General features: G+C 41.4%; 1 protein-coding gene across 2 annotated transcripts in view; it reads right to left on the bottom strand.

Moving 5' to 3' along the window:
* The window catches only part of TIAM2 (TIAM Rac1 associated GEF 2), an 88,765-nt gene extending 73,867 nt beyond the window's left edge, over positions 1-14,898 (bottom strand). For both annotated transcript variants that reach the window (XM_048297279.1, XM_048297281.1), the window contains exons 1-5: positions 14,810-14,898; positions 12,545-13,747; positions 6,222-6,657; positions 2,178-2,350; positions 958-1,182 (exon numbers count right to left, since the gene is read on the bottom strand). In XM_048297279.1, coding sequence (XP_048153236.1) covers positions 958-1,182; positions 2,178-2,350; positions 6,222-6,657; positions 12,545-13,741 — 2,031 coding nt within the window. In that variant the 5' untranslated portion in view covers positions 13,742-13,747; positions 14,810-14,898. The remainder of the gene's footprint in view (positions 1-957; positions 1,183-2,177; positions 2,351-6,221; positions 6,658-12,544; positions 13,748-14,809) is intronic.
* Positions 14,899-26,033: the final 11,135 nt, after the last annotated feature.

Here is a 26,033-nt window from a genome sequence, read left to right as displayed (position 1 = left end):
ATGCTGTATTGGTTCAAAGGAAATAAACTTCATTTGCTACTCAAGGGGCCATAATATGCAGCATGAAGTACTGACAGAGGAATAGTTACTCTGACTGGAAAGGCAGGTAGGGATGGGCTCTCCAATGGTCTCCAAGACCAGTCAATCAGTTCAAATTATCAGAAGTCTTCTGTAACTGGCCTAATAAAAGTAAAGATACAGCAACCTCAGTCCACAGACTTCTTTAGGCTAAACTACTAGATAAGTTTAGTGCACACAAAGCCATGGGTAGTGAGGTCTTTGCCTGAACACTAACCATGTCTAAATAATTAAAGCATCTTTTGCCACTTACTACCTGCAAAACTGGGGGCATGGGCAAGACAACAACACTGCAAAATGTACTTCCATAAGGTATCCCTGGAGTGATTCCTGGTTCACATGCTGGAAGTGAGAGCAGAGTAAGGCTTCATGTTTGTTCACCACCACACAGACAATCAGGTGATCATTAGTCATGGCTAAATTTCAGCTGGAAGCACAGGGTTTTGTCTGCCACTATGCAAATAAAGTTGGAGGAAGGACTAAGTGTTCTTCACATCCTGTCTTAAGGTGCAGAACAGTATTGCCAAGTACCTACACTTCAATCTCTTCTGCAATACAATAATAAATTATTCACAGAACATACTGTATATTCTGTGGTATGCAATGTAACAGCTAGATATTATTAACACAAAACAGTGAAAATTAATTGCATTTTCACACAAGAGAAAAGAAATAGCTTTGTGCTCATAAAACAGACCAGTCTGATGCTCGGCTTTGAGGAGCCTACCTTCTGCACTGCTCTGGATTGCTGTAGAAACCTGGCAATAATTACAACCACTGTGCCAGCTATGCCCAAGACAACTACTCTCAGGCCTAGAAAGCACAAATAGGGACCAAAGAAAGAAGTAATGATAAATATAAAAAAATTGTTTCCAGTACCTGATTTTCTATGGCCTTTCTGTTTTTTGGATCGCTAACAATTGAGAGCTGCAACTCTGCCATCTTTTTCATTTTGCCATCCATGTCAATCTTCTGGAAGAGACTCTTGGTTTGATTTTTCAGCAGCCTGACAGTGTCCTCTTTCCCAAGTTTCTTCGCAAAGAGCGAAGCACAGGCTGAATGTATGGCAGTAACCCAGTTTTCCAGATCCGTCTGGCTTGTCGCCTGCAAAACCAATCAATGGTGCAACATTATGAGCAGATAAGAGGAAAAAAAAAATAAATCAACAGCTCTAGGACCTGAAGTGCTTGATGGGTTCACTGTCATCTTAGGCACTTTATCTAGACCAAGTGAAATAAGGTTTTCTTTAGAACTGTGTAAAAAAAAGAAGTGTAAGATTTTCCTGCACTCCATCATGACTTGTCTCCAACCTTCAGTTTCTGCTTCTTAGACCTGTGAGGTCTGAAAGCCTCAGGAGCACAAGAGCCACAGAAGCTGTGGGAAAGATGTGACTTGCATCTTTCATCCCTCCAGATAATGAAAGTAAACCCTACCAGATATCAAAGACAAACCTTCACTGCTGTGACAGCAGAGAAGATTTTATACATGAGATTCTGAAGCAGGTATTTGCTTATTGAAAAAGTGCCAAGTTAGTGGAGAGGCAAAATCAAGGTAAAGAGAATGCAATCCGCACAAAGTATCTCTGGAGACACGTACAATTGTGCCTATGAATCAACATGTTTCTATGCAGGCAGTTCCACATAATACTGTTCTTAACATTTACAGTGGTGCACTTGAGCAGCCCAGGTATTTTGATTATTTTTAGCTCTCTTTCTTGAGCATCTTGCCAGCATATTCAGGGTTGAGCACACTATTCTGTAAGGGTGGAATGCTAATAGACATGAAAAAATTTGATAACAAATTGATTTTTTAGAAGCTTGTCATCAACCAGGTACCCAGAGATTTGTGCAGATTTGTGATCCTTGTTCTTTTTGTTTCTGAACCACAAACGACTGAGCCAAGTGGTGTAATACCTGAAGTCGTATCACATATTTAATATTATAATAGTGTAATGCAACAGTGCAATTGTGCTATTATTTTTAAGTCAAAGGCACAAATATGATGTGTGTGTGCATGTGTATATACAATCTTATACATATATGTGTGGAGTCACATCCTAAAATGGAAACAACCACAAAGTTATGCATGCATCCTGTTACCTGAAATAAGTAGACATCTCCAAAAGAATTGCTGAGACAGAACACATTTTCTTTCTTGGGATCTTCTGGAACAGACTGAACTATACTGTCTTCTGCAAACAGGGCGTATCGAGGCAAACTGCTCTGCTCCATTGAATTCCTTCCATAGGTCTCATAAAACAGTAGAGTACAACCTTTTGCAGTTCAGAGGGACAAAAAACATAAGGGGACAGTAAGTCATCGATTTCCCAACATTATATTAATATTTTTGTGAATTAAGACACCCTTCAGAGACAGGGAACAGCAGTTCTGCTCCTCTTCCAAAACAGAAAAAATTGGAAGATCTGCACAGAAAAATAGGCAAAGTTAATGATGAATTTGCCAATGAAAAGTTGAACCAGACATCTAATAGGGACATAACAAACATCTATGGACTTGATAAATAAATCAGAACACCTCAATATGGAAGCATCCATGGATCAGGGTAGGCAGGAGTTTGAGTAATCTGGTCTAGTGAAAGATGTCCCTGCCTCCTGTCCCTGACTCCTGTCCTGGCAGGAGTTTGACTAAAGATTCTTTCTGATCCACAATATTCTATCAATAAACTCAGCCTATTAAAATGTTAAAGCATGTAGAAGAGATTAACTTCTGCTTAGTTAAATCAGCTTTTGTGGTTTTTTTATTAAATTGAACCAACTCTCTCGTAACAGCCACTTAAGAAATCTTTGTATTTGCTGAAAATATTTGCAGAATCTTTTGTTTTCTGCAACATGCTTAGTGACTAAACTTCTCAAATTTAAACCCGATTTCCTTGAATCTAGCTGAAAATTGAAGACTCAGACAATTCTGAGTAATTTAAAACAGTTTAAAGGGGCTGAGTTTGAGCATGTTCAGTCTTGTAAATAGTGTAAAATCTAAGGTATGAAGCTTGCATCCAGAAAACAAATTTCATCCTTGGTGATGAAAATCCTGAGTGTAACAAGTGGAATTACTTCTGGAGCACAGTGGAGGAGACTTGATCCCAGCAGAGGACACTTGATCCTAGCCCACAGCAATATGACTACAGTGCCATGTTGCCTTTGGCAGTGAAGCTGGCTCATCCCTGACAGCTTTTTCTTCCTGCCTCATGCTATAACCCACGGTCCTCTGAGACGCACCAGTTTGCCCGTTCAAGGGGTCATGGACTGAACTGCACTTCTAAAATACCATTACAAAGGGAAACAGATATCAGAGATCTCTGATCTAATCACACCTGTTGACTGAAGAGTTTTTAGAGTAAGGAATCTAATACATAGAAATACCTCTATACTACATAAGTGCACCTTTTCCTATTACTGTCCGAAGTGACTGGCAGAATATTTTGGGTACGAACAAGTCCTACAGATTTGGTCCTATCTTTTCCCTTGGGCAGCCCTCACTTTATCTTCTTTATGCCACTGAAACACTTGGGGATCTCTGCAGTTGGGAAAAAGGACGCAGTTTGTTACACTCTGCATATCAGAAATTGCATTTGAACACAACAGGGCAAACTAAACCAGCAAAACCAAGTCTTCTCTTGTATTCAGCAGCAGCAGCAACATACAACCACTTCCACTTCTGCATTTTAGGAAAGTGCATACTAAGTTCTGTTTTAAACTCCCATATTTCTCCTATTTGCTCTAATTGAAGATAAGTCATATTTTATCCTGAGAGTTTATATATACATAAATAAAACATTTTGAAGGCCATGCATGTAGCCTTGGGTGTATGGCACCCCAGGTATATATTTGGGTCAAGTCCAGTGATCCCTGGAAGCAGCTAGTTTCATAAGCTCTGTCAGACCCACTGGGACAGATTATTGTCTAAGTATTTTAATTAAAACTTGAACTGAAGGGGGAGGGCAACGGGAAAGCAACTTCCCTTGTTAAAGCAAACTAATTGGACAGGACAGATGGAAAAGAGAGTTCCTCTTGGTACACGGTTACTATTCAGGCTCAGGTCGTGGTGGCCCTGAAAGTGGAGCAGAGGCCTCAGGACATGTATACTTTTAAGTCTGGCAGGTAACCAGATGGTTATAAGCCTTCTGCATATTTATAATTAAACACATCTCAACAGAGTGCAAAGAAACATGCTGTTCTCCATTTACATATGTGGCTATTTTAAGTCATGCTTTAAAATATCTTGGCTATTTAAACTTCAAGAACAAATTAAATACAGATTTATTCAAAAACCTGTATAAAGAGAACCAAAGCAAGTGCCTTGATCTTGATATAGCATATTATGAAAACAGAAGTATGCCTTGATATCCAGACAGGCAAGTTTATTTTGGCATCAGAAGTCTCCACAGGACAATAAAGGTAAGAGATCAAGGAAATGAGGAATGTATATTCAAAACAGCTAACAAAGTGGAAGAGACATCTTACCATGAATGCAGCCATATCAACCACTGAAGTACAAAGCACTGTATCTAACACTTATAATGTTAGAAGTTAATAAAGCTTTTTACAAAGGATTTTATTATTCCTTTTTTGTGTCTGTGGAAATTCAGGTAGGAACTTGTTCAAGGTCACCAATAAGCCAATTTTATAGCAAAAAAATGAACATGAAGCACCTGAATTCCTTGCCAGAGCCTTATTATCCCAAAAATGCACAAACTGTATGTAACATATTTCAGTTTAGAGTTTTGACAGGATTCTTTAGAAACTGAATTTTAAAAGAGGCAGATCAAACTATAGTCATACTCCATAACACAAACACACACAATAAGAGGGTGGAATTCAGGTACAGTTTCTGCCTTTGTATACACTACTTGTAAGCATGAATCATGCTATCTGATGATTAGGGCAAGTGATTTAAACTGTTAAGCCTGCCTACATTTTGATCCTTTGATAACAAGTCTCTGAATTATTAGGCAGAATTGCCTCATTCTAGCAAGTTTGCTTCTTTTAAATCAGCACTATCAAAGACAACATTACCAGCACTTACTGTTTGCTGTTCATTTTTCTTCAGGTCTACACCCATGCACTATTTTTAAAAGGGCAACCTGTGGGAAAGTTTTTATTTTCTCTCCTCTAGTTCCAGACATGATAGGAAATTATCAAGTTTGACCATTTCCTTAGTCATTAACTTAGTATTATATTTACTGAAAGGCAAATCCTTTGGATGCAATTCAAAATTTAAAAAAAGGCCTATGAACTCACCCATTAAATTTCCCTTCCTCCCCACAATAGATGTCATTTTCCTTCTCACACTTTCTGACACCCATACACTTCTTACAGCACCCTCTGAGCCATTAATGGAGCACAACAATCACACCTGCAGCAGACCCTTTGAGCAGATTCCCTTCCCATGGGGCTGTTTCCACAACAGAAGCAGTTGCAGGAGATGGGAAGCTGGGCATGCCAAAAGCCAGAAGGGGTATTGCTGGGAGTGGGGAAGGTGAAAGACCACCCAGGGAAAGGAGGGAGACCTGCAAGTCCTGGGAATGGACTATGCCTTGGGCACCACAGGGCTTCCCCTGCTGCTGCTTCAGCTCCCTCTGCTCTGAATCATACATTTGTCTGTGTAAATGCTCTGGCACAGGGAGTTCACCTCTTCATTATATTGCCACCTAAAGCGCTAGAAATGAATTAAATGTTTTTACATTAACCTACCTCATCTTTAAGTAAATTTCATAGCAGAGCCTAAGGAATTGTGTGTCTGTAACAAGGAACTGGGCACCAGCGACTTCTCCTGACCCTTAAATTTTGGTTCAATTTGGTCTTTGACCTCCAAACATCCAAAAGCATCTTTTAAGTCCCCAATCTCATGTGAATACACAAACTAGGAAGTCAGACAAAACAGCTCCCACTATGGCATGAAACACAAGGCTGCACACACAGTCCCAAAGACATTGAGCAGCACCTCAGTTCAGTGGGCTGCTTAGGCCCATGCTCCTCTTTAAGTGGTCAGTAGACCTTGTAAAGTTAGGTGTGATTTTCTGATCCCCTTAAACCCACTAACAGAAGCCAGCATGCGTGAAATGCTGCTGAGACACGATGGAAAGAACTGCTGCTGCCAAGGTGAGGGATCAACGTGGTGGCTTACCTTTGAGTGTGACCCAGTACTGCTTCCACTTCCGTCGTGCGACCAGCTCCAGCTTCTTCTCCTTCTGCAGGGTCACCAAGGGTTTGAAGAACAGCCACCCTGCCTTGCGCACCACTCCTTGCTCTTTCTCATACAACAAATCCAGCTGCTCCAAGGAACTAAGGGACTCACCACTGGAGTCTTCTGTTTCTGATGAGGTCTCTGTATTCTCCAAGTTCATCCTGCTCATCTCCAGCTCTCGCATGAAGTTCTCATAAATGTTCTGCCTCAAGGCATCACTGCTGACTGCGTTGGTGGACTCGCTTCTCTGGGACAGGACATGACTGGAGCCAGGAGACCACAGTAAATTAGAGAGCTGTGATGGTGCCAGGGTGTCCGTATTGAAGTTGTCCATTCTGCTGTCAAAGTATTCACTCCCATCTTTACACTTTGGCTCCTATGCATAAAAGGAATTTATCTGCAATCAGTCACCAGAGCTACGATCAGAAGACACGCCTGATTTGTCAATTAAATTTGTTTCATGTTTAGCCACTTCCAGTTCCTTCATCTTTTCACCATTACCTCATAGCCTTTGCCTCAGCCACTGACTCCACCACTGCTACCATCCAGTTTTTTTCAGCAGAACCCCATTAAACCCTAACCACTAAGTCTGAGTACTTTGGTAATTCCAGCACCTTCGAGTAATCTCAAATTTCAGTAGAAACTACTGGCTGAAACCTGAGGTACTCCAGGAGACAACTACATCCTCCATCTGAAACCCAGGCACCATGGCTTACATCTGTCTGAGTACAAGCAGGAACAGCATCATGACGGGTTTTTTATTATTATAGGGTTTTCGATACTTTGGTGCTATCACATTTGTGCAAGGTGGCTAGGTTTAGCTTGAGCACAACAAGGCTGATTTTAACCTCCACTTTCTATTTGTCATACAAACTGTGCTTAACCAACAAAAAAAAGGTCAAATGTTGAGAATATTTTAAGGTTGTTATTATTGATCAAGTGACTAAAATCTAATCTAAAACAATATGTGATTTTAAAAAAGACACACTTGCTGACTGGCATAAATCCAGTCTCCACACTGCAGAGCTGTGTATTTTCTGAGTTGCTGGGAACACCCTGAGAACTTGATCACCCCATCAAGCACTGACAGGCCTTTCTCCTAATTGCACTGTGCAACTTCATCCCTTGGATTGAGAGGGCTGGCCAATTTTATTTGAAATAATCAGGCCCGATGGTATGACTTCAACCTTGCCTTTGATATGGATGCTAGAGCAGGCACATTTCTTGCCACTGCTTGTCAACATGGGACTTTGTTGGCAGATTGGACCTTTTCTCTCTTAAGTCTTTCCAAGTACTGTCCTAGCTCTCCCAGGCTCCAGGGATGGACAGGGATTTTCCTACAACCCAAGACAGAGCTCCTTGCACCACTACCTTCACTGTTGAGAACCACACCACCCATCCTAAGAAGCCATTTATTGTCTTCTGAACTCAAGCGTTGCCAATGCTATTTAAAGAAAGCATGATTTAAGAACATAAAACACAAAAGACAGGTTGGCTTTTGCAGTAAAAGTGAGAGGGAAGAAAAAAGAAGAGATTGCAGTAAACTATTCAAGAAGTGAAGCTATTACCCTCGGTAATAATAAAGCCATTATACTTTCAAGTTTAGACTGTCTCTCTAAAAGCATTTATTTTCTCACAGACTACTGTACTAAGAACAAAGTAAATAAACATTGGTCTCCTGTGAGCTGTTCTCACCAGCAGCTGAAAACAACTACTTTTTTGTTTCTTTGCTTCTTACTTGATGCTCTTCAAAACTGCAGCGGAAAAGCTGTGCTGCGTTTTGATAGCATCAGGACCTTTGGTGTGCAGCCAAGACTGGGATTGTATACCCTCCCAGGCAATGCCAGGCAAACCACTTTTCCAGCAGCAGGACACTGCTGGCTGTGGCCTCACAAAAGCCAATTTGAACTGAAACCCACATTCCCTTATAGTACATTGAACTTCAAGCCTGGCTTCTCAGATCACTGCCTGGTGATCCAATTCTCCTGGTAAAAGAACACCTTCCTCAAATCTTCTTGCAGAGTGTTAATCAGTGTTGTCCAAGAGTAACTCCCTAAACATCAATAGTTTAGTTGGTTTTTATATGGTAAAGGGAGGAATATCAGCACATGGGGTGCCAAACCAGGATATAATCCTGCATGTAATGGATTTATGCCACAAGCAACTGTAGAACATGGATCATACAACTGTGCTGGCGATCTGCATTCCAGGGGGAAACTGAAAGCTTTCTCCACCCTTGTTTTAATTACTATCACTGTACTTGTGTGCCAAGATCCAGCTTTTTAATTGACTATTCTCCAGCAACTGCTAGTGTCCCCTAGAAAACATCGGTATAAAGCTTATTAAGAATATGTATTTCTTTCGGTCCCAAAGCACTAGAAAGAGACACAACACAGGGCAAATACATAGAAGGAGTCTGTTGTGAAGAGCCACCACTGGAACAACAAACATTAATGAAAAGGGTGGGATGCAACCTGTCAATGACCAGCCACTACCCAAATCCTGTGTTTTTTCCTCACACACAGAAAGGGTAGGAATGAGGAAGTACCAGAGTAGAGAAAATGGACAAAGAATCCAAAATTAATATATACACTTCACCAGGACAACATCACTTGTACTTTTCTTTCCTTAAAGAACTGAATTGGCAGAGTGAGGCAGTCTGTTGGTCCTTGCAGAGGCTGTCATTGTAGCAGTATCTGCCACCACTGAAAAAGTTTAACCTAAGTTTTACTCCAGGTGGTTTTCCTGCCAAGCAACTTTATGCTGGTTTTTGCTCTGTTGAATCTAGTGATGATAGAGAACTATCACTGTTTCTGCTCAGCTGCATTCAAGAAAATCTCTCAATCTTTGAGATAGTGCAAAAGATAAATTGGCTAAGATACCAATTAGACAAAGTGCAATATTTTGTCTATTAGACAAATTGCAATTAGACAAACATGCAATAATTAGCAGTAAAGAATAGCACAGGAAACAATGCAGCCTGCTACAGTCATTAGGACCCAAGCTAAAAGGAGAATCTAATACCAATTTTCAAGTCAAGTAAAGAGGTACACTCAATATACTTTTCTTTTAAATTCTCTTTACACCCCACTTCAGGGCTCTGCCATATAAAGTCAGAAAATTTCAGATATGATTCCTGAAGTGAGGCTATTTTACTTAATTGAAGAACCTTCCTTCAGTAGCTCTTTCTGGTGGCTGGATTTTCATTTTACAGAGCATTTGCTAATTTTCTCCATGTTAAAGAGTTACACAGAGTTTACATCACCATCTTTAGCAGTATCTGGCTGTGCAGCAAGTCTGTCTAAATTCTGTCCACAGGCCTCACATACATCACACAAACCTTTCAGCTCACACACAGTGTATTGTGATACAGCATCAACCCAGTGCCATTTCAGCATGAATTAAACTAAATGAAGATGTGTGCTTCAGTAGAGTACCAGTGATGCATTGAGGGAACACTTTAGGACACCCTAATGCAAGGAAAGCTACGTCATGGAAAAGATGACTGCAAGTCTTGATGCACAACCATTATTAGAAAGGCAAGCTCAATTCCAGGATACATCAGATCAATTCAGACATAAGAAAACATCTAAGTAACTGGACAGGGCATAGCCAAGGACTTCTCTTAAATATCCCATATGCGAATCCTTTTGTGGATGATTTAAAACAGGTGCGGAGGAAGGGTGCCAGAATGAAAAGGAAATAGGCTTCCAATCTTAACACAGGAGACCAAGGAGCGTCTGCATAGTCCCACAAATGCAGGCCAAGAAAAGATACCACTTCTCCCTTTAAATAAATCATAACAGGTTAAAAAATAGGAAAGAATAACTAATGTAGCAGGCAATACTGACATCAGAACAAACTGGCTGTTTACATTTACTCTGCCAATTAGCAAGCATTGAGTAAGAGGGCCTGGAAAGAGGCTTCAAGATGGAGAAAAGCCTACCTGTGTTTAAGCTGCAATTTGTTCACAAAGGGGATTAAACTCCACTGCCTTTCTAGTGTCAAGGGTCTGGCCTCAACATTCCAAGCCTGTGCCTCCCTGGCCTGCGTTCCCATGAAGCAGGGCTTTGGCTGATTTGCTTCCAGTGGGGCAGCTGGGGGGACCCACCACCGGCACTTAGGCCCACTTATAGGGAAATATTCCAGCTTTCACCTACGTTCAGCCCAAGTGACTCACAGTCAGTCATTACTAATGTACGGAGGAAGGCACGCATTGTTCAGAGTAGAGCACAGATGCTGCCTTCGACGAGATGAAGTCACACAAACAGGGACCAACCATCTGACAGATCAGAACCATGCATGACACTTCTGGGTTTTTAAGCTGAAGGACCTGGTAAAGAGTATAAGCATTGCCAAACTACAACACAGCAACCCCCAGAAGAGATGGCAGGTTACTCAAAGTGTGAAAGATTAAAAGGAACCAATCAAGCCACACAAGGAATTGCTAAACTATAAAGCATTCACTACCTCCCTCTTGCCCTTCCTGTTGCTGGATACTTGTCTGATTAAAATCAATGACTAACCACTTCCTATGCTTTTTTCTAAGAAACCACCATTTTTGGAGCTAGGGCTGTTTTCCTTCTACCAGAATCTGATTCAAACTTGATGCAATCTCACCAGCCAAATTTCCTTGCTGTGTCTGAAGTCAGTTCACTGCATAGTGAATTCAAAACAGCTATGAATTGTGCACCACAAATGCCATTCTGAAAATGTCATAACTAAGTAATACATAGTAAAGGTCTGGGATGCAGAAATCATATGCAGAGCCTGGCAGTAAAATCCAGAACAGCTACAGATGTTGAAATCAGTGAAGAATCCTGGAACACAGCACTGAGGCTCTTCAGTGATTCCAGGGTTTTTTTGCCCTCTCTTTCACAGCTGAGTAAGAGGTGAAAAAACAGCACCTGATAAAGCACATGAGCACCAACTCGCAAAAGAAGTGATCCAAATAAACAGCTTTCATTTTCATTTCCCAGTTCTGTAGCCCCCAACTAGGATGCACACCAGCAAACATTACGCTGACCTCATTTCTGAGCCTAAGAGTCTGTCAGAGTTTCACATTGCAATGACAGATGGACACGGTTAAGCACAATACCTGTCTGAATTTCCAGCACAGGAGACAGCATTTGCTCTACATGCCACATAAAGCACGTGTTATGATCTACTGCTTAGCTGCTGCCTAAGTTGCAGAAGTGGGTGTTCCCTTCACTCTCTGCTAACTTCTGAAGTGACCAGCACATCAATGTGCTGAAAGGGAGCATCCGTCATTTAGGGAAGCACAGTGACTGTTCTTGTATGAGAAACACCAGGGAAGATTCAGGACAAAAAGAAAAAAAGAAAAAAAAGAAGGAAAAAAAAAAAAAAGGAAAGAAATTCAAACCAAACCAAATCCAAAAACAGTCTCATCTCAGCTTGCAAACTCTCACACAGAGACCAGGCACAGTCTGGTATTTAAAGACCCAATTCTGGGGCCTGCAGCTAGAGATGAGAATTTCATTCCTGACCACAGGCATCCTGAATTCCTATTAATGGGATTAGTCTTAAATTCTTCTAAAGAAACATCCCTTCCCTCCCTCTTGCTCTCCCCTCCCACCTCCTTCTTCATACTACCATCTCCCAGTGAGCCAGATGGCAACTCAAGTTTTTCCTGGTGAACTAAGCTGACGCATAACAGGAAGGAGGAGGTTGCTCCATGTAATGCCTTCAGAAGAGATGGAGGCAGAACACCTCTGGTCAAAACAGCTGCTTCCCTTGCTAGAAATGGATGGACAGCAAAAAGTGAGTGTGAAGCCAATAAAACAGACAGGGAACATCTACAAAGATAGTTATGTCCTCCTTCTACTGCTCTATCCACACTCTTCAGATGATGTATGCTAATTCATAGCATATAGAGCGAGAGAGGCTGTATTTTAATACTTGAAATAAAAAGAAAGTTTAAAACCCAAGTCACTTTTTAAGTAATGCAACAATTTCAAAAGAAAATTCACAGAGATATTAGGCTGCAAAGACTGCAGTTAACTTAGAAGGTGACAAAATAGGAAAATAGGAGGGGAAATTGGCACAAAATAACATGTATCTTTTTCTTCTGCTGACATTTCAGACAGCACCAGGGATGCAGTCCTTCTCAAAATTCCACAAATTAATAAATGAGACAAGCAAGTAATTATCCTGCAAGAAAGACAAACATCATGCAATCACTATGCTTATAAGAGGAATCTAAAACCCAACTTTCAGACTTTTAGGCTGGGGTTTGTACACACCTGCAGCTTCCTTTTCTTCCTTGAAAGACTTCCCGTCCAGTCACTGATGCGTCGCATTCGGTTCTTTAATGTATCCTTCTTGGATGCATCCTCGCCGAGGGGCTTAGACTTTCTGCACGGGAGTGTGTAGGAGGTGTAATGTGCAGGACTTCCCTGCTCTACCCTGGAGGGAACATCAATGTCTGAGGCAAACGAGACACGGTTGCTTAGGCTACCAGGAGTGTCGATATACTCGTCAGACAGCCTGATCCCAGGTGGAGGAGTGCTTTCCAAGTTTGTATCCTTATAGAGATCTCGGAGCGAGGAAAGAGATGAACTTTGGTTGAAGGACTTCTTGTTGTCACTTGATGGGAAACTGGCATGAATGCTTGTATCTGGAGTGCTCCTGGTCAAATAAGAGCCATCCAGCTCATTGATATCCCCAGCATTTCCCCAGAGAGAGTCATACCATGAAGACTCGGAGCTGAGGGAGCTTCCTTTACTAGACCGAAGCCTTGAATCGGTAGGTGACAGACGATGGCTTGAAGAACAGTCTGCACTGGAGTTCCTCCTGATGTCAAGCAGATTATTTGGCTTAGATTCCAAGGCAGGGGAATACCTTAGCAACTGCACTGGCCCACTGGACTCCTCAGTCGGTACCTTGCTGTTGTTGCTGTTGTGGAACTCGACCCTCAAGCAACCATCCAGCTTCCCCAGAGTTTTAATGAGAACTTTTGGGCTCCTCCTGTCCTCTGATGGGGAGGCTGATGCAAGACTCTCATTCTTTCCATAGCAATTTAAAATGTGGCCATTGCATTCTCGAGAGGCAGCATGATTACTTCCAGCTTGGAGGCCAATATAGTGGAAACCATTATCCGGCAAAAACACTGCATCATTCCCTTGGCAGTAGTCCCCTGAGGCATTTGTCCTGTGTTTGGCATGGACATTGCTTTTGGAGACCTTCATCACAGTGTCACCAAGTCTAGAGGAATAGGGCTGACTACTCTTGAAGTGTGAAAGGCAGCTTCTGGCAAGGGACCTTGATTTGTAGTTTGAGCCGCTGCTGGTATGTCCCCATCCATGCATAGAGCAAGACTTTTCATCTTTAGCATGAATGCTGCGAATTTTCAGAGAGCAAGGCTTCTGCTTGGCACCAGCTGTAGTAGCAGCATGATTTTTTGATCCCTGAAGACTGTACTGGCTTTCTGAATTCCCCATTTTCCACTAAATTAAGAAGAGTTTCATTAGAAACAATGGCTAAAAGATAGAGCAAAAAATAACAGGCCATTTTTACCCTCTACACAGGAAAATGCTTATTTAAAAAATGATATGAAACAATTGTTTCAAAAAAAATCCATTAAATGGCCATGTTCAACATTAAATTCATAACTGAACTTATTTTAGGGGCAAGCTAGGAAAGCCTATTTTCTCTATGGTTCATTACCCTTCTGTTATAAAGCTGGAATCCTACTCCATTGAAATCCTGTCAACACCTTCCTCCACCCACACCCTTGGCAACATCCTTTTCTTATAACTTACAAAATCTCTGGCTCCCAAGAACAATGGCATAATGAAAGGGAGACAGTAAGATAATCATAACTTAGATGTAAAGTGAACTGTACTTTCAGGGAAATGCCTTCTGCCAGCAGACAAGCCCACTGCAGTTTCAGCTTGACTGATTTCTGTGCAACCAAGCGTTGCCTCAATAAAATGTTCAGTAAACCCCAGCTATGTGTTTAAACGTAGCTAATCTAGGAGAAAGAAAAAAATCCCATGCCAAAAATCAGACAAAAAATGACTTGGTTAGCAAATAGCCTCATCTTCCACTACAGCACAAAACTGCATTATGTTCATTCAGTTCAGCACAGTTTGACAGTTCACTTGGTAAAATGCTCTTCAGCTTTTCACAGTGTTTGCAGTGAATAGCACACACTGGAGCAGTTAAGTTTCCCCACTGAGGTGACTGAAGATTTCAAACCTACAGAAAGTGCACCCCAAAGTATAAAAGATCGTTCTGTTCTTTTTGTTACTCAAAATGAATCTCCAGTGTTTGTAACATACAGGAACAACACCAAAATGCTTTTTCCATTGGCACTATGCTTCTTTACACATCATATCTCAGACTATCACGCGGAGGAGGATACACTGCTGCCTCATAAAAATTTCATCAAAATAAGCCACTGCGAAAGCACAATCTTATCTTCTAGAGTTTGTGTGTTTTCACATCCCTACTTCAAGCCCTTAGCACTTTTAGGTTAAAAGTATAGTGTAAAAGAAAGAGCAAACCTGTAGGAACACTCTCAAGCATGGGCACAGTTAACAGTCAGCATGCTCTGCATTGTCTTCGTGGCCAGCCACTATGCTTGCCAAAACCAGAATGGAGTTGCACACAGCCTTCCTAGAAAACACAGAAAAAGACAGAAAAAGGTTTTCAGTCAAATACAACTTACACTTCAGTCCAGCTGTATGTAAAATTAATAAAAAAGAAAAAAAAAATCAAAAGTTACAAATTAAGAGAAGTCTGATGAAGAGGATTCCTGAACTTTAGACATACATTTTTATAAACAAACTTTGACAATTGACATTGAAGTAGTAGAAATAAGTCATTGAATAAGTGTTTCATTTTCTAATTTTGTCCTTCTCTCCTCTCACTGACAAGTGAGGACAAACTTTCATCCCTCTACAGTTTTCCTTTTGGAAGACCAATTACAGTTCATGGTACTGTGCAGTGGTCCACTACAATGTGGACCAGACTGATCAGAGCAATGTCCCACAGCATCTGTTTATCTTTCCCCATGCCTGGATTCCAACTGTGACCTTTGCAGTGAAAGGCCACCATGAAATTCACTCCAGCACCCAGTAACCTCCCTCTTTAGGTTTGTTCTGATTTTAAGTTAATCTGCCAGTAAAATAAGAAAAAGGCTGCACCAAGCATTGCACAGACCCAGACGTAACAAGACCCAAGCTCTTCCTAGCCCTCTGAAAGTACTGGCTCTTCACTTGGCACACAAAGATCGCAACTCAAAGCAAAAGGACCAAATCTGGATCTCACAGAACACACCAGCAGTTTAGGGATTGAAATGCTCCATAGAAAAGAAGTAATACAAGATCTTAGACTCAGTTTTGGAACACACAGTTTAGTCAGAAACCAGTCTTAATATACCACCAACAAAATTTTTCCTTTCTGCCTAAATTCCATGGCTACTGTTCGTAATTTTCAACTGAATAGCTACTTCATTTGAACATGCTGGGTTTTGCTCTCATTGACCCTACTTCTGGCTATTTACTGTATAAGAACCTTGAAAGGGTTTAAAATAACTCATTGGTATGTAGCTAACCTTCCCAAAAACAAAGGTAAAGGTTGCAGACTAGAACTAAAAACAGTCTTAACAGCAAGCCTAGAAAAATTTTAGCAAATAAATCACTTAGAAGAGATAGAGCATGATAGAGATGCTATAGACCTATAAACATGAATTAATGCCTGTTATCACAAAGGTATCTGATAAAACAGATAAGCCACAGAAATTTCATCTTACACTCAAAAAAAAAAAAATCTGTAACTTTCTTATTCTCTCTAACAGTTTGGAAGTTTGCTATTTATGACACCCTTGCCTGTGCAGGTTTGATCTGTCTATGCTGCTAAGTGCACTCCTCTATGTGCACAGTTTTTAAAGTGTCATATGCAACTTGGATTGAACAAACGACTATTGATTCAAGGTTAGCAGAAGACAACACACAAACTTCCTAAGCTCCAAGCTCCTGAACAAATTGCGAACACCCTGCAGAACTCTCTTCCTATATCCAAGAGGCACAGACAACAAACAAGCAATGAGTTTACATTCGGAATTCCTCATCTGGGAGAAGAAAGTACATTCAACAAGTGGGCTTTGAGGGGCTTATATCTATTCATAAGGAAACACTGAACTCAATTTGTTTTAAGAAACAGGCAAAAAGACCATCTGGTCTCCATAGCGATTGTGCAATGGTTAGCTAATCCTTTTAAAGGAGTAGGTAGCGAGCAAGCTGCTGTCATGAACCTCAAAAGACAGACTTTCAATTCTTCAAGGCTCAAACTGTGGCTACCAGGGTCCACTGTACATGTCTCCAATACACAGGCCACACAATGGGTGAGGGAATAAATTTATCTCCGGGTACAATGTCTACAAAACAGTGTCTCAGTCTGTGCAGGAATCAGTCTGCACTACAACAGAACAGTCAATAAATTCCATAGAAATAGCCCCAAGGGATTTTTATCAGCATCCCAGCCATTCTGAGTGTCGATAGGCTCAACATCCGGGCATACTGCGGTAACACATAGGGGCATCTCTGAAGCTGCACAAAGACCATCTACCCTGGAAATCAGCTGTCATGCCTTTCTGTTGCCTCACACTTGTGTGAAGCAATTTTATTTCTGTTACTTCCAATTAGTGGGAGAAGAGCAGAGCAAGTCAGCTTATACCCAAAGGCTGCATGATACAGGAGCAGGGTGGTGGTCATGGACAAACTCTGGCTGTGCTCGCTCCGAACACTCATGTGTTTTACACTATCTCTGGAAGCCCTGGAAATTACAGTGCAGGGGACAGAGTTCAGCTTCAACTGTATTTCTCACAGCTATCCACTGCTGCAGAAGACATGCTTTTCTCGTTTCCTATGCAGAGGGATGAACACTTCTTGTAAACAAAACCAGTTTCTATGAATATTTTCAGCAATTACAATCAACACAATTAGAAAGCAGTTCACTGTGCCTGAAGATGACTATTAAGAGTTTATTTGCTTTCAATTATAACCACATTCCCTAAAAAAGAAGTTTTCAATCTTTACCCTGGTTCCCCTTGACACATTCGAAAAAACCCAGCTATGCATGGGTTTTTGATGCCCATGCCATGATCCCCACCACACCCAAACATTAACACCAGTCATAACCCTAGAGCTAAAAATTTATTTCCCCACCTTGAGGCTTCTCCACATAAAGCTCTCCTAGACTTTTTTCACTTCACAACACAAACATACAAGCTCAAGCGCTGTTTTGAAGAAGCGCCTGCAACCTCTATTCCCTCATTATTACCACCACAGCTGGACTGCTTTACAAATGCTAGAGGAGAAAATTACTTTCTTTAAGGTGAACACACATACAGGTAGTGCTCAGAAATTGCGGGGGTGCTTTCCTCTCCAGTCTTAATCTCCCAAAGGTTTCCAAACTTGACTCACTAACCATATTTCAAGCAAAACTGAATCATAATAATAATATCCCAGTACTAGGTTTGCTTATGAGATATAACAAGGAATTACTGTCTTATGAATTGGTGGGAGATCTGAGTCAAGGGAGACAGGCTCCTGCACTGCTCTCATCTGCTATAACGGGAACACATACCAAACATGATTTTGCTACTGTCACGCACCTGCTTCCCATACAGTCACACTAACCGGGCTGAGACTCTCCAAAACTACAGGTCAGAAAATTGCAAACTTCCAGATGGGAAGACATCAGTAGGCTGAATGCTCTACAACCACAGTCAGCATCAGACTGTGGCCATAAAAAGGCAAGAGGCTGTGGAAGCATCTTCCTAAGGAGGTTCAGCAGATTTGCCTGACTGGGACTGTCTCAGTCCCACCACCCAGGATGTTGAAAGAGCTCAACTAAAGTCAACCCTAGCAATGTTTAACTTTAGTCTGGATCATGAAGTTACCCACATGAGACAAACACATGTACCAAAGCTAAGTGTCTCATGCATTTTGATGCCTTTATTCCTCTGTGTGGCTGGTGAAAACAAACTTTCACTGGTAGATGAATAATAAGTGATCTTCAAACCACTTACCCCTGCTGAAGCTTCCCCAAAAATCTACTGAAGAGTTACAGAGAAGTTGAGTCTCACTTTACTATACGCCATCTGTGCCAGAATGGCAAAACCAATAAAAACTAAAATAAAACAAAACAAAATAAAAAATAACAGTATGGATGAGTGCAGATGAGGCTAACATCATCCCATCAAATTGGCACCACTGAGGGCTCATTAAAAAATGCAGGTACTCCTGACACTCTTTAGTGCTACCAAGAACAAAACTCTTCATGCACAGTAGAAGAGCTTACATTTAATACCCCCTATCATTAACAAGGAAAAAGCATTTAAAAGGAGAGCTAGATTAAGAGCTAAAAAATAGTTAAGAGCTAGAGCTAGCTGTCTCATCCCTGTAAAATAAGATCCTACATAGAATCATAGAATCATTAAGGTTGGAAACTATCGCTAAGATCATGTTAATCCAGCACTGCCAAGTTCACCACTAAACCATAATGTCACATCCACATGCCTTTTGAACCCTTCCAGGGATGGTGATTCCACCACTTCCCTGGTCAGCCTATTCCAATGCCCGACCACCCTTTCAAGTGAAGATTTTTTTTTCTAATATCTAATCTAGAGTTCCCCCTGGCACAGCTTGAGGCCATTTCCTTTGGTCCTGTCACTTGTTACCTGGGAGAAGAGAGCAACAGCAGGACATAGTTTTAACTTTTCAAGAAAAGCTTTCCTTGAAGAAAGAAAGAAAGAAACTAACCAAGTATTTTATTTTTACTTGTAGCTTTAGCAGCAAGCACGTACCACAAACTCATTGGACTTCCTTCACGAACAGAACTCCTCTCACCTGCCCTGCTGCAGTTCCTTTCAAGACAGGATAGGACCAATCCTGGAATACCTGTCACTGGTCAGTCCCTCACAGCTACCTACCCAGGTATGAGCACTTACCAAAGAAAGGCAGAGCTTCAACTCACCCTGCAGTGACAAAAAGACTTATACAAAGGGCCTATACGGGCAGTGTATATTCCATCAACTACTCTCTAGTGATGAAGCAAGAGGAGTCACGTGCTTTCTGCTGTGTTTAAAACCCACATTTCTACAAGGACAGGTAAGGGCTCCCAGCCATGGAGTGGGGCCAGTACGGCCACCTCTGGACTGTGCACAGAGAGCGGGGAGGCACAGAGAGGAGAAAAGGCAGCACCAGGGTCCTTACACAGGCAGCTGCCCTCAGTGCATGGCTCCTAAGTGCACCTCAGGAGACTGTCATCAGAACTAGAGGAACTGGGATAATGGAGAACCTGAAAGTATTTCAGAACAATAAAAAATGAAACAGAAAGTCCCCTGATTTTTAAGAAATTACCAACTTGTTTTCCTTTAACAGCAGATAAGGTTAGAAATGTTGCAGGGTTTGATGTACAGCAATTACGCTGGCAATTTATTACATCAGGAAAAGCTTTTTGTGTTATTTTTTGTTTGTTTGAATTGCCTGAGCAATTCCTGTACTTTCTTTCAAACTACTTTTACATCCTCTTTCACCTAACGGTTAAAACGCTGTCCATTTTAAAAGGCTTACAAAGTCTTTGAGATTGTATATAACTAACTTCCAGATATTAATGTGCTCATAAGTTTTCCAAGGAATCGCTGTGCTTTGTGAATTCTTACAGGGATACAGAATTACAGGTTTGAAGCTTTAATTAACTTTTAATCTACTTTGGCTTTTAATATGAAAGTAATACAGAATGCTAGAATGTGACCTGCCCTCCCCTTCCTGCATGGCTGTGTATGGACGGATATGTGAAATTAATGAGGTTAGCACAACACTGTAGCTGGATTAAATGTGGAGTTTATTACTGGAAACAATCTACTGTATTTTTTTGAACTATGCACTTTGGTCACATGCTTCCACAAATCAGAAGCAGATTTCTTATTCCTGCAATCTCAATCACATTCCTATTATAAAAATATACCATAATAATTATACCACGGTACTCTTGGCAGGATACTTTGCATTATAAAAGAATGAATAACCAAAACACCACAAGTATGCCTCTATTAAAAAAAAAAATAGGACTATTTTGCCTTAAAAATTCAATTTGAAGCCAGAATACCTCACTCACTCATTAGCCTCTGTAGAGTTCTAGTCTCCTCTATTAGGAACTGTCTGGTAGCTTACACATCAAATTAAAGCAGATTGTTTTTCTCATTAAACATAAGTAGACTTTATGACCCCAAACACTTCTTTTCACATTGTGAATTATAACTACATCACAGATGGACTTCTAATTTCACAGTTTAAGCAAGAAAGGGACACTCTCCTTTTCTGGTTTCTTCTCTTAAAATAACATTAATTCCAATAGCTCTACAGTGCTCCACATCTATATCACATCAGAATTACACATCCCGTACCTGGGATGTGATTCCTTCTTTCACTCAACCCATCACTCTAGGTCCAAGACACTGGCAGCTTTATTAAATTAGGCTTTATAGCTTTCAAGTTAGTGCAATATGGAAGGTTGAGTCAAGCCTGAAGATCCTTGTCATATTACACCAGCACTGATACAATCTAAATCTCTAGGGACTTTTTTTTCTTTGGCAGGAAAAACAAATTTCACCATTTGTAAATGTTATTGAATTTATACACAGTGGCTAAAGTGCACATCCATTTAAATAAAAGCCATTAAGCTTGTTTGAAAAAAAAAAAATAAAACCCACCAGAAACACCAGCTAACATCTTGGCTTAATGCAGTAGCTGCAGTAGTTAGAGAGTTGATATATCTAAGGGTCTATTTCCTGCGCTCAGAAGGAAAATTAACTCAGTGATCTGAAAGATCTTCTCCACCTGCTTGGGTTGTAAGCACACGGCCAGGTCCTGGTGCAGGTTAACACCGTGCTTTCAGGAGATTTCAAGGCCTGAGGCCTCAGGTGGGAAGGATGGTGCACCTGGAAGGAGCCAAGATACTCCAAGCAGGGGAGCCTGGGCTCCAACATCGCTGCCCACCCTGGGCTGTGGAGCAACAACACTGTGGAGACTGGCCTCAAGTCTGCAGGCTTTGCTTAGACAAACTCCTGAAGAGGTCTCTGCCTCAGCCCTCTTTACCTACAGTAACACCAGGAGGCGAGACTTGGACTTTCTGGTCAAGCTGGGATTCTCAATTCTCCACCAGGAGCATTTGCTCTTCTCCTCTCTTGTCTGTTTCAGCAGCAACCAGTTCATTCTATCAAATACAACCACAGTCAGCAGGCAGCTATGGGGATATTCTCTCACATACATCCCCCAAAAGCTGTAGGTGCCAAAACATCAGCTTTGGAGAAGACAGGATAAAGGTTATTTTTTGCCTAGGATACAGTTCACAACACCATGAGAAGCCCCATACACCCTACCAAAGAAGAGAAGCAAATGGCAGAAAGGAAGAACAATCCAAGACAGGCACATTAACACATTCTGCCCATAAAGACTCTTTCTGGCATAACACATTCCAAGTCTATTGGAACAACTCTTAACCCACAGAATCAGAGAAAAGCCTCCTTTAAGAGCTGGCAGAACAGCATGTTTCAGGCTGAGGGACAGGGGCTGGGGTGGCTGCAAAACTCCCTGCTTGTCACCTATTACACAGCCTGCTCCATAAGCAGGAGGGGGAAACCAGGCTACGACTAGCATGGTCTTTTCTACTTCTTGGTTTACACATTCATAAATACCTGAGCGTGTCAATTCCAAAGTAAATGCTTTCCTACCTTCAGCCCTGAGACTTCCTGAAGAGGACAGAGGATCTGGGAGTTTGACACCAAAAGTAAACTTGAGACACAGTCCCTTGGAAAATTGAAAGCAGACCTTGATTTTTGCATGCCAAGAGCTCTACAGCAGTAACACAGCTTCAGGCTTCCTTTCCTGTACCCCTGTAGTACCAGCATGTTACTCGCACATTAAAAGAACAAAAAGAGTACACTGAGAATTAGGTTTCCTCACTAAAAAACTTGCTTTGTAGCTTCACAGCTACAGACTGCCCTATTCAGAGTCCATCCTCCCATGGTACGTGGATACCCCCTTCCCATTGAAGGTGAGCAGATAGAAAAAATTCCAGCTCTTGCCTCTAAATTGTAACTTGCTATGCATTGTACAACATTATCAAATCATCCATCCTAAAGAGAAAGAAATGCATGATTTCCAGAGTGAAGTCGCCAGTGTACAAAATTAACTCAGTGTCCACATCAGCAACAAGCATAAACAAAGTTGCAAACTGTGATTGCATTGCAATAGCAATTAATCACCACTTGAAAAAAAAAAAAAAAAAAGGAAATCAAAGGAAATCAAAGGAAACCAAAGGAAACCAAAGGGGCAAAGGCACCTCTCCATTTCTTGGGCATTTTCCTCATTTTCATTTTGTCTGCCACAGAACATAGCATTTTCACTCTTTGTGTACAATTGTGTATTAAAAAAAATCACGTAGAAAGATCAAAACCTGTGCCAGACTTACCTCTGGCAGATGCAGAAGCTTTGGTTTTCCATACCATCCCAGTTCAGCAGTGGTAGTAGTGCTGACTGAAACTTTTTCCTCTAACACTACAGAAACATAACACCCTTGCTTGGGCACACTGTTTATTGTAAGTCACTCTAAGTGTTACTGAGAGTAGACAGAAGAATAAGAATAAGAATAAGAATAAGAATAAGAATAAGAATAAGAATAAGAATAAGAAAGATTCAGAGGGATTGTTCAACTGACTTCACTGGAACAGTCACTTTAACATAACAGAAACCGTAGTACTATTAAACACTCTTTTTCATACTTTGCCTTAAAAAAAATCCAGCCCTGTCATAACAGAGATGTAAAATAATCCCAGCAGTGGTTTATTTAGCAATTCAGGCATTGGAGTTTGACAGATGACCACCAAGAACTGTTTTCTGGAGGAAAACCATTCACCTTTGCTGTAGCCACCGATAGCGGAGGCAGCACAGGGGCTGCAAGTCCTGGCACCGCAGCAGCCCACTCTGCCCTCCGTTTTCAGAGACTTCCCAAGTCCTTCCCCACGTTTCTTTCAGTGCTCCAACTCTGGCCGGCAGCCGGAGAGCAGAGAACTGGCGGCTCTCCCCCAGCATCTCCCTCCCGGTCCCCAGTCCCGCTTACCTTCCCCAGGGCGCTGCCTGCAGCCTCCCGGGCGCCCCGCGACTGCCACGGGAGCAGAGACACGCAGACACACAGCCTCTCCCTGCCCTGGGCATGCCAGGAAACTGTGCCTAACACTTCAGAACGCTCAGCCGTTGGGAACTAAAAACAGACCCTGCGCGAGGCTGGATGTATTTTTGTCTGCAGGCTACACACCCTCCTCCCGTTCAATTTTTTCCATTGGTGGAACAGCATGATGCAGGCTTAACCAGAGGGTGGTTTTCCACGGGCCGCCTGGAACGATTATGCGGGCCGGCCTGCCACGATGCCGGGCAGCCGCCGGGGAATACACCGTGACTGAGCTCTTGTCTGACCCCACATTCCTGAGCCTCCAAGCTGCTTCCACAGGAAAGCTGCTTGGAGCTTGGAAATCTGCTGAATTGCAAGGCGTTTGTCTGCCTGAAGGTAGCTCCAGGGTCTCCTCCTCCCTTTTTTTTTTTTTTTTTTTTTTTTTTCCTGGTCGTCTTTTGTGGGTTTTTTTCCTGGCTTTATTTTTTTTTCCCCAGAAGCTTGTTAGGAGGGAGTAGGTATCCCTAACGTCCTTGAGTGAGACACCCTGGCAAAAATGTAATTCCTCAAACCACAGCAGAAATGTTGTAGTCATGAAAACCCACTCTTAGCAGCAGCTCACGGTTCTGTTTTACAACTCTGCACAACAGCATCACGGATACAACCACAGACTGGCGCTCTCTTCCTTGCCACCTTCTTTTGTTCGACATTTACACTTTCCCATGGACAGAATTAGTTGGTTTTTAATAACTGACCTTAGATAAAATGTGTCTCTTCATATACAAATAGCATCACCAAGTTTCAAAATACAGAGCTAGGCTATTAATCTGTAGTTAGGTGCATGAACAATTGCTTTATTACCATAAAGCTCAAAACTTCACTGATTGCAGCAGGGGTTGGTGAACAAACTCAGCCAAAAAACAATGTATTTATTCAAATATTCTAATAAAATTGCAGAGTTACATTCAAGTGCCAAGTGTGAAAATACAGCCAAGTTACACTGCAGATGACGTGTTCATTTGAAAAGAAACACATGAACACTGTAATAAAAAGCATTAGTAACCCACAAAAGCCCAAATCAATATATATGTTCACAAAAAAGAAATAATGATTTGCACAGTAACAGAGCAATTGCCACCTGAAAGTAGACCCCTGTTTCACTGTGTCCATTATTCAGACTCACTACAGAGGAAACTCCAGAACCCAGTAGCTTTGAAGTAATTTGGAACAAAATTCTATTTAATCTCCAAAGCCCAGTTATAACTAACTCATCCACTGGAAAACAACAATTTGGATCTCTTCTCAAACTTCACAGGTTAACAATATTATAACTGAATACACTCTCCTCATCATGGCAAAGGTCAAATTCTTCCTTGAATTCTACTGACCTCCATTAAGTTTTCCATAAGCAAGTTCCACAGGCCAGTTTTTGTAAAACTTAATAGAGCAGTACATGACTTATGCCCATACTCCTAAATTCTACAACTGAAAATAGGTCTGCATATAGGGCTACATATCTGCTTGTTCTGGTAAAAAACTTCTCCCTCTGTGCCAAGCAGACTATTTTTCTTCTTCATGTTCCTGGTACAGTTACATTCCTTTCACTTAGAATTGCTGTGGTCCCATTATTTCACTAACAGGCCAGATCCAAATCCTGGGGCTAACATGGAAGCAATGACAGTTCACGAGAATAAGTACCAGGTCTCTCTCAGGAGAAACAGTTGGCCTCTGGTCCTATCCCCCCTTCTCACACAGAGTACAGCATTTCCCCCCTTGAGCCCATCTCTTAGGTCATTAAATTAACCATGTTCAAATGATTCCTTAGATAAAATTAGTATCCAACCAGTCCAGAAGCCTTTCATCATCAGCTATTCTGTTGAATTTATCTTTCTTAAGGATGAATGTTCAGAAGGGTAAATAGTATTCCCAAAGATGTCTCTCCACCACCTTTTTCAAAAAACAGGGATTCTTCCTCAACTTAATGAAAAATACCTAGATCAACACAACCTAGGACCCAGCTGATTCCCATTAATGCTTCACAATCTTTCAGTAACAGATAATAAGGTTGTCTATTCCCTTCCACTTCCATTTGCAGAGGGTTACCCCCAAATGTCGACAGACATTCTTACTATCAGTGCAAAACACTCAGTCCCGTACTTTCTCCTTCTTTAAGTTCACTGCATGTGATCATTTTAGTCCTAGGGGTCATTCAGCTATTTACACCATTATTTCTAATCTACCTGTGTATTCACTATGCCTTCCACTTTTTATCAGCCAGTTCCATCAATGCATTCCCTCTCTTTATGACAAGACAATCAACATTCATTAAATTTGGTCTTAAGACTCCAGTTGATACCCTCAAGTTCTCTTATTTTCAAATAAGGTTTATTTTCAAAATTTCACCTCTAATATACCTCACTGATTACTTTTAGCACATGGACATTGCATGCTAAAGGTGTACTTTTCTGACTTGTACTTTACTTTTTTGACAGAGTGTAGCTTGTAGGTTACAATATGAGGGTCCTTATTTATTACACTCCCAAAACTGACTCT

Source organism: Corvus hawaiiensis, chromosome 3 (genome assembly GCF_020740725.1).
Source record: "Corvus hawaiiensis isolate bCorHaw1 chromosome 3, bCorHaw1.pri.cur, whole genome shotgun sequence".
NCBI classification, from domain to species: Eukaryota; Metazoa; Chordata; class Aves; order Passeriformes; family Corvidae; genus Corvus; species Corvus hawaiiensis.
Note: the sequence above shows the minus strand (reverse complement) of the source record. Positions and strands in the feature narration are given on the sequence as shown.